This window comes from Oratosquilla oratoria, chromosome 19 (assembly GCF_046742065.1).
Source record: "Oratosquilla oratoria isolate Oo_2021 chromosome 19, ASM4674206v1, whole genome shotgun sequence".
Taxonomy (NCBI): Eukaryota; Metazoa; Arthropoda; class Malacostraca; order Stomatopoda; family Squillidae; genus Oratosquilla; species Oratosquilla oratoria.
In genome coordinates this window covers 51,100,088-51,112,614 of record NC_134795.1, presented here as the reverse complement: position 1 = coordinate 51,112,614, position 12,527 = coordinate 51,100,088, and the positions used below count along the sequence as shown (strand labels likewise).

General features: G+C 46.9%; 1 protein-coding gene across 26 annotated transcripts in view; it reads right to left on the bottom strand.

The window, feature by feature from the left end:
• LOC143035883 (uncharacterized) overlaps nucleotides 1–12,527 on the bottom strand; it is a 241,077-nt gene that overhangs the window by 162,194 nt on the left and 66,356 nt on the right. For 3 of the 26 annotated variants that reach the window (XM_076203000.1, XM_076203001.1, XM_076203002.1), the window contains exon 6: nucleotides 6,280–7,438. The exons of 18 other annotated variants lie outside the window; for them this stretch is intronic. In XM_076203000.1, the coding sequence (XP_076059115.1) occupies nucleotides 6,752–7,438 (687 nt within the window). In that variant the 3' untranslated portion in view covers nucleotides 6,280–6,751. 5 more of the 26 variants (XM_076203009.1, XM_076203030.1, XM_076203014.1 and 2 more) reach the window with 5 other exon arrangements.

The window sequence follows — 12,527 nt, the reverse complement described above, 5'->3', positions numbered from 1 at the left end:
AAAAGAATGCCAGACATATAGATAGAGTGGGGAGAAGATGAGAGAGTGGGGGAGAGAGAGAGAAAGAGAGAGAGAAAGAGAGAGAGAGAGAGAGAGAGAGAGAGAGAGAGAGAGAGAGAGAGAGAGAGAGAGAGAGACTCATTCTTAAAAGACTAATCAACGATAAAGGAAGAACCTGGCTCTCAGAGGTGGCGGCGGCCCTCGCCGGGGGTCCGAATCTCTCCTTTGCGCCCACAAGGGGCGAAGTGACCTACACGGGAACAACAACAACACCAACAACAACATCCGGTACAATACTTCTCTACGCATCAGTCAAGTTTTACCAATAACGGGTGTGCGGGCGGACGGGCGGGGGTATGGGGAGGGGAGGGGAGGGGGGAATGATGCCCGAAGGGGGGAGAGAGGGGGAGGAGGGTGATATAAGAATGAAGGAGACTAATTTTCTACACGACGAGACGATTCTACGATAAGCTGTACACAGACCGATGAGCCAGACTTGCCTCCCAACCGCCCAACCACGCAAGACGGCGGTGGCGACAGCAGCGGCAGGCTCCCTCAGATTCCTCCGCCGGGATTGGCCTGACCCGACAGGCTCGAGGACAATGGCACGGTTGGTGTCGAAAAGGAAGATGCCGCCGCCGCTGCCGCTGCTGCCGCCGCCGCCGCCGCTGCCGCCGCCGCAACGCCTGCCGACGGCGTCGCCGGGGACTGCTGTATCTGCTCGGCATGCAGCTTCCGCATGTGGCGGTTGAGGTGGGACTTCTGAGCCGTCTGGAACGAGCAGAAGGGGCACATGAAAGGCTTCTCTCCGGTGTGCGTCCGGACGTGGAGGACTAGGCCATCCCTGCGCCGGAATCCCTTGAAGCAGTAAGGGCACCGGTGCACGGGCGCAACGGTCACCGACGCACCCAGGAGGCTGCCGCCAGCACCGACCGACGCCGAGCCTCCGCCGTGAGCCGCGGCGGCGGAGGCGGAGGAGGACGACGACGGGTTGCTGGTCGAAGCGGCGGGAGACCACTGCAGGAGGTCCAGAGGTAATCGCGCTGCGGCCACGGCTGCGGCTGTCCCCCACTGCAACAGAGAACACGGCTTCAGTGTCGCGCTGGTGCTGGGTGCTCCGAGTCTTCGAGTCTTTCTGTCGACACAAACAGCCTTACAGCGCCTTTCGGCGCATTCTTAAACCCAACTTTTTTTTTCCTAAGGCTGGTGCTAAGCCCTTGAGGCTTGCAATAACATCCATAGGGTTGTTAATAAATTGGGCAGTAAGTAGCCCCTCGTCTAAGATATAATTACCCTTTAGGTGCTAAGCCCTTGGGCAGTAAGTAGCCCCTCGTCTAAGATATAACCCTTAGGTGCTAAGCCCTTGAGGCTTGCAATAACATCCTTAGGGTCGTTAATAGATTGGGCAGTAAGTAGCCCCTCGTCTAAGATATAATTACCCTTTAGGGCTGGTTAAGACAAGGCCCTGGGGATTATAATCTAAGGCAATTGACGGAAGCCCTGTACCGATCCTCTACATTTTTCATTTACTAGAGAATTCACAAGAGAGCGTGCATAAGTACTTCGATTTCTTCCAACCAGCATCAAGGAACGAGAGTAGAACGCAAACTAAATAACATAAGAATGGAGGAAACTGCAAGAGACCCTAAGGCCTACACTAGGCAGTTCCACGTTAATTACCACCAATTTTCCCGATCCACTAAGTTATCTAACCTTAAGACAATCAATAGCCTCAGCTCACGGTACAAGTCTATTATTTTCATTAAACACACAATTGGTGTTCTTGCCATCACATAAAATGCCTCTTGTGACGTCACACACGTTATCCAACACATCAGTTGATTACAACTTTCAAAAGGATAACGTATAAGTACGCAAAGAAATAAAGACCCATTTTTACCTGTTTCAACCCTTTGGTGGATAAGTTACTAAAATGCAGAGAATTATAGTGAAAATACTAAACCCTAGACTCTGTGAAACAAGTTGGAAAAAGCGAGCGAAGGAAAATTAGATGTACATTTAAAACACGACGACACGATGACCTCGGGAATATTTCTGGATACTTTTAAAGTGTTGTCTAATAATTATTCGTAAAAAGGAGTAACAGTTAAAACAAGGTATCAACTTTAAAAGTTTAACTACCTAAGGATGGTTGAACAATCAAAGAAACAACGAATTGTGTGTGTGTGTGTGTGTGTGTGCGCGCGCGTTTCACTTCGTATCACAATGAAAAAATTACGTAAAACGATCACAACACAACAGATTTGAAGACAAAAAATACGTTAGTACTTCAGGTTTTCAAAGTTTCAGTTTTACTGTGGTAATTCTACAAACACATACGAACGCAGCGTTTTCAAAGATCCTATGAGGCGATGTTTCTGGAGGATTACAATGTGTGAATGTTTGGATATAACGACGACTGAGGGAGGCGGGTGGGTTACTTCTAAAAAGACAAGACTACAACACGAAACCGCAAACCTATTCCAAGGCTTACTGGGATCTCGAGTCAACATCTGAAGAGCCAAAGACATCTGGACTGACCTCTAAACCGGCCGGGAGGTCCGAAATCGAAAGACTGCAAGCCGTTACTGTTTCCCTTGAACAAAGCGACGTGTATGGTTTGCCTGCGAGCAGAGTATTACCATGGATCAAACAATACGAGCTCTCATCCAGAAGTTATAAATCGATCACGGGCCCAACCTGTGATCCACGACCATGGGAAATAAGCGTGCGTCTATATACATGTGCTTGCAGTGTTCAGTAGGTGCTTGTGCTTTCATACAAACGCGTGGGTGCTTTTGCGTGCAAAAACGTTAAGAATGAGCGCGTACAGTGTGTTGATGTTGTGTTCGAGTCTTGTATTATATGTGTACTGGGTGTACAGTGTACAACATTAGTGTACACCATATGGGGTCACAAGAAGCGAGATATTGCTTGTTACAAGAAGTGCACATGCATGCGGGTTGGACCATTCAATGAAAATTGGATATGACAGTTCTCTGACAAGTACCATACATGCATGCATACACTCTAGTAGTGCATGTGTGTGTGTGTGTGTGTGTGTGTGTGTGTGTGTGTGTGTGTGTGCGAACGCGCGCGTTTCTCTGGATGTCTGTGTGTGTATACGCGCTTGTACGCAATATGCACCAAAACTAAACTCCAAACATTAAACCACAATCACACAAACAAACTTATTCTCGTGTTCATGCAGAACTGTCAGAAGGGAGTAAGGGGGGGGGGGTTCAAACTGGGCTATTTTTCCTCCAACATCTAACTTCAATTTGAACGACTACAACAAACTTCGCTTACAGAAATCTCGACTTTATCAAAATTTCAACAGAATGTTCAGCAATCGTATATGATTACAATATCTTAGTTCCTCATTCTACTTTGCTACATATATGGCTGAAAATTATTTTCAAATTTAGTGGTTTGAAAAATGAAATACTGTAACCGATGTCGACGCCCGTGGAAGCCCAGTGTGATAACCAAAAAACAAGCTCTGATGGCGTTACTATTTTCATGGCAGTGACTATACGAAAGACAAATTTTCATGTACATTATTAAAAATAATTACATACACACACACACATTCATTATATATATATATATATTATATACTGTACATACATATACACAAATACACACACACACACATGCACAATTACGAGTGGTTAACGAATGAAATACACAGATTTAGTTTGCCCTGAAACTATTGGTCATTTTAAGAAAAGGTTAGATAGCTTTATGGATAGGCTGATAAAGGACATGGAATAGCCTAGTATAAGCCTTCTGGGTTCTTGCAGTTTTCTTCATTCTTACTTTTTTATGTAGGGGGGTGGGAATAGGAAACACAGGAGTCTCAATCTGAGTTTATTCCTAACGAGTTTCGCAGATAAACTTTCCCACAAGAAAAGTGGTGGACTCTTCTAATGGTCGGCGTCTTTCCCAGTTACCAACACTGCAACGACGAAGAATCGTTTCCGACAGAAAATACAACGAGAATGATGATCAATGGATACAAAATATCCAAGGAAATGAATACACTCAAATAAAAATGTGAAAAGGAGAAAGAGAAAAATAGGAAAGGGTGAAAAAAGCGGACGTTTCGAGAAGAACAGTATGGGTTTGCGGTTTGGAGTTTCCATTCCTGGATGTCAAATGTCGCTGTCGCCTTTGTCCACTTAAGACCTCCCGTAATTTTCTTGATGTTGTAATTAGCAATATAGATTGATTCAATGTCCTTCATTTTTTCCCCTTCTTCCCAATTTGCCAACCCCCCCCCCTGCCAATCTTATTCATTTAGAGCATTTGTTTCATCTTCAGTTATTTTACATCGCTCGCCATGTTGGCTGCCCTACAATCTGTGGGCAAGAGTCCACGACAAGAAGCTTTTACCGACAATAAATACCACCTTGGCCCTTATTGGTGGGACGGCCCAAATTCTTATACACAACTTCCGTAAAAAAAAAAAAAAAAGTTTCAGGCAGCCTGCACGCAATTAAGTCAAACAACTTCTGTAAAAAAAAAAGTGTTTCAGGCAGCCTGCACGCGATTAAAAGGCAAACACCCTCTTGTATAATGACAGGGTTAAATATATCACGATATATACATTTGATCTGTCTGTCTTAGGATGATTTCATTCAAAAAAGATGGAAGCTTGCACGGGACACGAGCCATTGGTATTTCTGGTGGCGATTAATCTCAATCTACTTTTTTCGAGCTTCGAAGTAGTTTTACGAATATGGTACATGACTTTTATTCTCTACACAATCACAATTGCACACACACACACACACATTTACACTAGCTTCCAGCTTCTTATTGTACATTTTGCTGATTAACCAGGATCTTTTAAAATGCATCACTTTATGAACACTTTCACAGTACAAATAATAGAACCTCCCTTTCAGGGGAGAATGAGGAAGAGGAAAATTAAGGAGGAGAGGGACGAGGATAAGGAAGAGGAAAAGATGAGGTGGGTATTTTTTTTTTTTTTTAATCTTGAAAATTAGCTACCACTTTTGAAAGTCGTCTATTCAAACTGTCGAAAACAGTCTATATAACTATACCTACTTCTTTCCTGACATTCTGTCCCCCTACTTTGGCCAACCTATTCTAGTAAAAGTCGAGATGGCGAATGATATTTGCCAGACATTAACAGAAAAAGGAAACGTACATATAAAATGATAAAACTAGATACAAGTGTGTGGAGTTATAACAACAACTTTGGCCAAGCTTATCAAGTCAAGACCGGATTTTGAATATGGACGAGAGAAATATATATAAAATAATGTAATAATAAATGGGTTGAATTTTAATAATAATAATTATTGCCTAGACTTTCAGTGGTTGAATAATGGGCGAAAAAATATATAATAAAATGTGAAAATAATCGGGTTGAATTTAAATAATAATAATTATTGCCTAGACTTTCAGTGGCTGGATACAAACAGCCTTAGTGCCTAGCAACGTTCTCCAGTTTCTCTATAGATCCTCTTGCGAAGATATGTTGGACGTCTGTTGCGTTAATGTGTGATTCATGACACGGGTTAGTAAAGAACTACTAGAAAGGGAGCAGTCACCGGTTGACAGCTCCTCTCGTGTGAAAATGTGGAGGAATTACAGTAAAAGTTGATGTAAAGTTCTTGAGCTCTGTCCGGAGAATGTCGCTTCCAATCTCCGAGGGCGAGACGGACGGCTGGGAGTGTGTTCTCCGACAACAGTCTAGCAGGAACCCGTCCAATTTTTTTATCCATGCCATATAACGTATGTTTTTTTTCTGTCTTTTGTGCACAGTAGTTCTCGCGGACACAGTCTGTGAGTGCTAGGACAGAGAAAGAAAAGAGGAAGAAGAGGAAGAAGAGGAAGAAGTAGCGGCGGCAAAATTAGTTTGATTTAGTCTACTAATTCTTGGTCTCCTGTGTCCAGGTTGCTCATTTTACTTAGTCAATAAATTACTTGACTGTGTATAAAGTACATGCGTTTTTTTTTTCGTGGCCTCCAGTGTGGATGTCCCGAGTTCAAACCCTGATGGGAATCACTTGGCCTTGTGTGATGTCCCGTCACATATAGCTAAGCTCCTTCTCAAATAAGGTAACTACATTAGCAACTGATTACCCAACTGAGTTAATCTTAACCTTGGTTAATCTAATCTGATGACAGTTGTGCACCTCAACACAATTTTCTTCCCAAACAAGATGTCACTTTGCGGTATGTCCTTATAAAAGAAATATTGATCCTAATTATCCTTGTAGGAAAATAAGGATGGACTAAAAATCAACTTTTGGCTTTTATTTTGATAAAATATTTCATACACTGATGTATTATCATCAACTCTTTCACTAGAGCTTTACATTATAACAATGTATTAATATCCACGGTTGGCCAGTTCACAATAACGGCCAACCTGTGGATGGTCAATCGATACTCCATACAAATCATTTGAAGGCCAAAAAATAGGATAACACAATTTGTTTGCACAAGGATTTTTTTCTTTTGTGAGCATTTTTTATCTGATTGTCCTACGAGCATTTTATTTTTACTCTCGTCCTGTAGTTCAGTTCACTTCCTTCAAAAGCGCAATCGAATACACAATTCCTATTTGTCATCAAACACAGACTCGGGATGGTGGTCGCCAATGTCGTCGTTGACGCGCCTTTGTGTACTTTATTTCTTTTCCTACGGACTAAACACGAAGGTATCACAAACGATTTCCACGTCGTTCCTCTAACCGAGCTCGAACGGGGTGTCAATGGTAAGGATGCGTATAGAGGGGGGGTCTTTGGGGCGGATCCACGGCCTGCTGCTGCTGCTGCTGTTGCTGGTCCTGTGCAAGCCCCACATGATGCGACCGAACTGAGGCATGCTGCTGCTGCTGGTGATAGTGCGACTGCGGCGTCTGCAGACCTTCTCGCTCTTGCGGTTCAGTTCCCGGGTGCGGCAGCGGGGGCGGATGGGGTTGCGGCGGGTGTGATATGGCAGCCTGCGGCGTCGCCGTCGTGTGCCGCGCCTTGACGTGACGGTCCAAGTCGGACTTCTGAAGGGCGGCGTAGGGGCAGGCCGCGCATTTGTACGGCCTCTCGCCGGTGTGCATCCGCAGGTGCCGCAGGATGCTGTCCTTGCGGCGGGCGCGGTACGGGCAGCACGGGCACTGAAACGGCTTCTCCAGATAGTTGTAACCGTCTCCGCTGTGGGTGCTCCCAGTGCCGCCGCCACCGCCTGCGGAAGCTGCGGCCGCCGCAGACAAATAGGTCGGATCCAGCGACGACACGGCGGACGCTGCCGACGTTGTCGCACCGGTCTTTCCTCTCCCCTCGTCCTCCTCTAGGCCACCTCCTCCGCCTCCGCCTCCTACCCCCCCTCCTCCTCCTCCTCCTCCTCGACCCCCCCACCGCCTAAGTACTTGGGGTGGCAGCAGCTGGCTTACCATATGCAACTGCAAGGGAAAGAAAGAGGACTGAGTGCAGGTGCGGAAGACACAATACAAGGGTTGGCTTGGCCAGGCAGGCAGGCAGGCAGAGAAGAGGAAGGGAGGGCTCCCAACTAGTTAAGAAGGCATTCACACTACACTCACTAATCCTTAGCACTGACTTTGCAAGCTCTGGTGATGGGTATTTCCAATGTGGCTAATCATTACAGATTTACATAATCGGGGAACACATCATTGCTGTTAAGACAGGAGGAGAAACGACTGGTATTCGGTTTTTGGTACCAAGAACCCCGAGACCCCGTTGTAACCGGCGCGGGTCCTGTTACTTGGAACCCCCAAAGAGCCAATTTTCTTTATTTTTTTTCTTCTTTTTTTTTTTACGACAAAAATTTCTGATGCCTTGCGACACAAGCCATCCCTACTATCTTCAGCCAATTTCGGATTTCATTTTTTTTTTTTTTTCCAATGACTGCTTAAGCACTGACAACCGACGATACCCTCCCCAACATACGAGCGTGCACTGGTTCGAACTCTTGTTCGTAAACACTTCTTCCAAAGACAAAAACACAACCGAAAATAAACTCACGAGTGCACTGCTACAGCAGGAGGCCATGTCCAAAGTCCACCCTTCGGTAGTCAACGACTCGACCCTGTGTCCATTACAAAGTCTTTCCTTCCCTCTTAGAGAGAAAGAAAAAGAGAAAAAAAAATCTGGGCAGGTGTTGATCCGTTTTGTGCTTCCTCTCTCTCTCTCTTCCCTGCCTCTCCTCCTCTCCCTCCTCAGCCCTACCGCGTTCCACAGGAACAACACCGAACGACGCGAGCGCCATCACGGGAGCACCCACGGAACCAACCCGTCGACACGGCCATGCGCACACCTGCGCAACATAGCCCCCTCCGTCCTACTGTTGTTGCTGCTGCTGGTGCCTCTCCTCCGGTGCCGCCGAGAGAGCCTGGACCGACCTCAGTGCTGCGGCTGCTGCTGCTGCTGCAGCGGGGGTTGGTGCCTCCGTCGCACGTGCTTGTACACGTCAGACTTCTGTATGGCGGCGTACGGACAATTTGGGCACTTGAAGGGCCGTTCACCCGTGTGCTTGCGAATATGCCGCGCCAGGCTGTCTTTGGTGGTGGCGGCGTAGGGACAGTGAGGGCATGGGTGGGGGCGCTCTGAGTACTGACTCGAGGACGACGACGACGTGGACGACGCCCGGAAGGCCGTGGCCCCTGCCACCATTCTTTCAGATACCCCGACCATCCCCCACGCCGTGGGAGACCGCACGGCTGCCAGTCCCATATTCGGGGGCAATTGAAACTGCAAAGAAAAATGAAAAGCCGGCATCAGAATTGGCTGTGCACACTCTTGCAGTCCGCATCCTCCTCCTCGTGTTGCCATCATCATCATCATATCTTTTGTTGCACACGTTCATTCACCTGTCGAGCCAACACTCGTGTAAGTTCGCTGTCGCCTGCTGCAGCCTTCGCCTCCGCTGCCTCCTATGGCCTGTCCTTCGCCATCGATTGATTTCAAGGCGTCCTAGGCAGAGTTTCTCGAGCTCCTTGACCGCACTCGGTTCGTCACAATGGTCGAAGGTTCTAAACAGCTAAAGACCTCATCGTCATCGTCCACTAATACTGCGGGGGGTCTACGGACTCCTGCCCCCCCGGCTGGAGACCACGGGGCAGCCACGGCCCAGCAGGGAACGAGGTGGAGGGGAGGCGAGAGGAGGACCCGAGGGTCAGGCTGGAGGGGGAGGTGGAAGGGTGAGATCGGATGGAGGTGAGGGAGGTGTAGGGGTGGGCGAGCGCGGCCTCCGTGGCGCCGGCGTGCCTGCTCCGGACGTGTTTGACCAAATCCGAGCGCTGCACGGCGGCGTAGGGGCACAGCTGGCACCTGAAAGGCTTGTCCCCCGTGTGCTTGCGCATGTGCCGCACCATTTTGTCTTTGGTTATGGAACGGTAGGGGCAGCGCGTGCAGTGGAACGGACGCTCTCCGGTGTGGGAGCGAAGGTGTCGCTCTAAGGAGGCGGTGTTGTTCCAACCTTTGCCGCACACGGGGCACTGCAGACCCATCGCAACCGCCGCTACCGACCTCGCCACAGAGGCCTCCGCTGCGTGCTGCAAAGAGATCGAAACCTCGGGTGAGAAGGCACTACATGAAATCGTCCATCGCCGCCGTCGCCGCCTCCTTCAGATACTTCTCTCGGGTCTTCCTGCTGCCAGCCCCCTCACTCTTTTTTTTTATAATCTTTTGGGTTTGTCCGAGCATTTTATTTTTATTATTATTATTACTATTATTTTTTTTTTTTACTTCCAGTGGCGGCACCGCATGTGTCTCTCCAAGTCAGACTTTTGGAGAGCGGCGTAGGGGCAGAAGGCACACTGGTATGGCCGCTCCCCCGTGTGTTTGCGCATGTGACGGACCAAGTTGTCCTTGGTGGCGGAACGGTACGGGCAGACGGTGCAGCAGAAGGGCCGCTCGCCCGTGTGGGTCCGCACGTGGCGGTCCCTTGCGGCGGCCGAGGCCCACCGCTTGCCGCACATTTCGCAAGACCAGGTCGTCGACGAGGGCGCCGCACTACTGCCGCCCCCGCCCCCGCCCCCTGACGACCCGTAGGAAGAAGACGCGGCGGTTGTGGTGGAGGCTTTACAGGGCGGTGGTGGTAGAGGTTGTGATGGAGGTGATGGTGGTGCGGCGGAGAAGGATGAGGAAGACGACAGGGAGGTTGAGGAGTTGAGGGGGCAGGACGGGGGTGGCGGAAGGACGCCCACCGTGAGCCCTGCCGCCCACTGCAAAAGACAAGACGAAACGCTGCTTCAGATTCGTGTTGCCCGCTGTCGCGCACAGGAATATCTATTCATCTATTTTTTTTTTTTTTTTAATTTCTTATTATTAATCTGCTGGAATCCCCCCCCCACCCTCACCTCCCACCCTAATCATGAAACACCAAAACCTCGTAGATTCGTGTGTATCCTTCAGGACGACCATTATCCTCTCTTTCACCTGCATGTCTTCCTTCTCATGATCTGCCCATGGCATTAGTTTTCCACTGACATTACATGAACAAATAAATAACAATAATAATAAACATGTTGGAGGTAAAATAATAAAATGCAATGTCATACCTTGCAATGTCGACTAGGAATAACAGTAATAGGACATCAAACGAGTAATGACTTTTAATATTCAATATTATACAAATTCTATTTTACAAAGTCTTATAATCAATTAGTACATCACAATCGGGGCTGGATGATAGGATCAACTGAATCAAGAATTGCATTCAATTGGGGATATAAATCAATGTAGTAAGGGCAGCGAATACTACTGAAAAAAAGTTGGGAGATTGTGTAAATAATTGGCGATTATGTAAATATGATGATTTTTTTCATATTTCAAAGAGACATTGGTAAACAAAGCTTCTCCTAGCCTTCAGTGTTTATACAGCATATTTTCCATACATTGATCAATTCATCAGAATGCCTAACATATGTAAGAACTACGGAAATAGAAAGGTTGAATCAAACAAAGCTGAGAGTCCATCACAGAGAACGAAAGCAAATCTATCGAAGAACGATTATAAAATTCAAAACAGCACTTTACAAAATGCAAAACCCCCACTTTTTTCTCGAGAAAAAAAAAAAAATAATAATAAATAAAAAAAAAATATCATATATATATATACATATATATATATATATATATATATAAAGGAAGTTTGGAACAAGTCCTGGCCCAAGACAATTGCAAAATTAATTTTCATTTAAAGTAAAAAATTTCATCTCTGGCTACCAACCCACCACTGAACCTGCCATAAACCTATTATGGCAGGACTATAGAATTCCAAATAGCACTTGAAATGCAAAAACCTGATCTTTTCTAAGAACAATGAACATAATTTAACACTAAGGAAGATTTGGTTATTTTCTCCATTGGAGAAAGATGGAACCTAGTCGAGGCAAATGTTGAATTTCGTATCCATGAAAGTAAAATGGCTACCTACAATGTTCCTGTTACAAGTGGGTCTGGCAATGAGCTTCAAACATTCACTAACACGCTTTCAACATTAGAGACACTTGTATATAACTTAGGAGCATACCAAAATTTACACACACACACACAGATCATATACGCTTCACTGCAATCACAAATTAAGAACATATACACACACACCCACACAATATACTGTATTTACCTTGGTTTTGTACATTTTACTAACGTACATGAGAAAAAAAAAACATGCATACAACACACACTTCCATTCTCAAACAAATTAAATGGTGTAATACACACAAGTTTGTGAAAAAAACGAAATCAAAATGAAGCCTAATCTTATGTGAAAGACAAAATCATTATGTCTACATGCATGCTCACTTGCCTATCCAACAGTTCCCAATAAAGTGACACATGAATACTACCCTTATGAACACGTGCACGCGCGCACACACAATGAAAAAAGGAGGGGGAGGGGGGACGCAATTGAAAAGGATACTTGAAATCAACACTTCCCTATGCTCCAAGGACACCAATCTTGTGCGCACGAACAGCCGCGCCACTGGAGGAAGAGAAGCTAGATCGAGGGAGGGCTGGCGGAGCAGTGAACGCCGCCAGGGCACTCGCACCAGCAGAAGCAGTGAACGAGGCAGAAAAAGATCACGTGAGAGATAAAACTCGCTGACTAGGGTAACTCAACTGAAGAGAAAGAGAGAAAGAGTGAATGAGATAGATAGAGAGAGAGGGAGAGTAGGGGGGCTATTTCAAACTAGGCGAAGAAAGGCAGTGTAAGGGGAGCGGAAGGTGGGAAGGAGGTAAGGAACTGGTGGGCAAAAGAATGATCCAAGGCCTAAGCTAATCCATAATATTTTGTACAACAAGGTGTCAGAGTTGATATCCACTTGTAGCCCTGCGCGGAGACAAGGCTCCGCCGCACCCACGGGGAGCGACGACAGCCGCTGCCGCAGCTGGGGACAGCGGCGGCGGCGGCGTCGTCGTCGTCAGGGGCGGGTGCCGAGCCCTACAGCTGCAGGTTGATGTGGGGCGTCCGGTCGCCGTGCCGCGCCCGTATGTGCCTGTGGAGGGCACTACTGTCTCCCGACC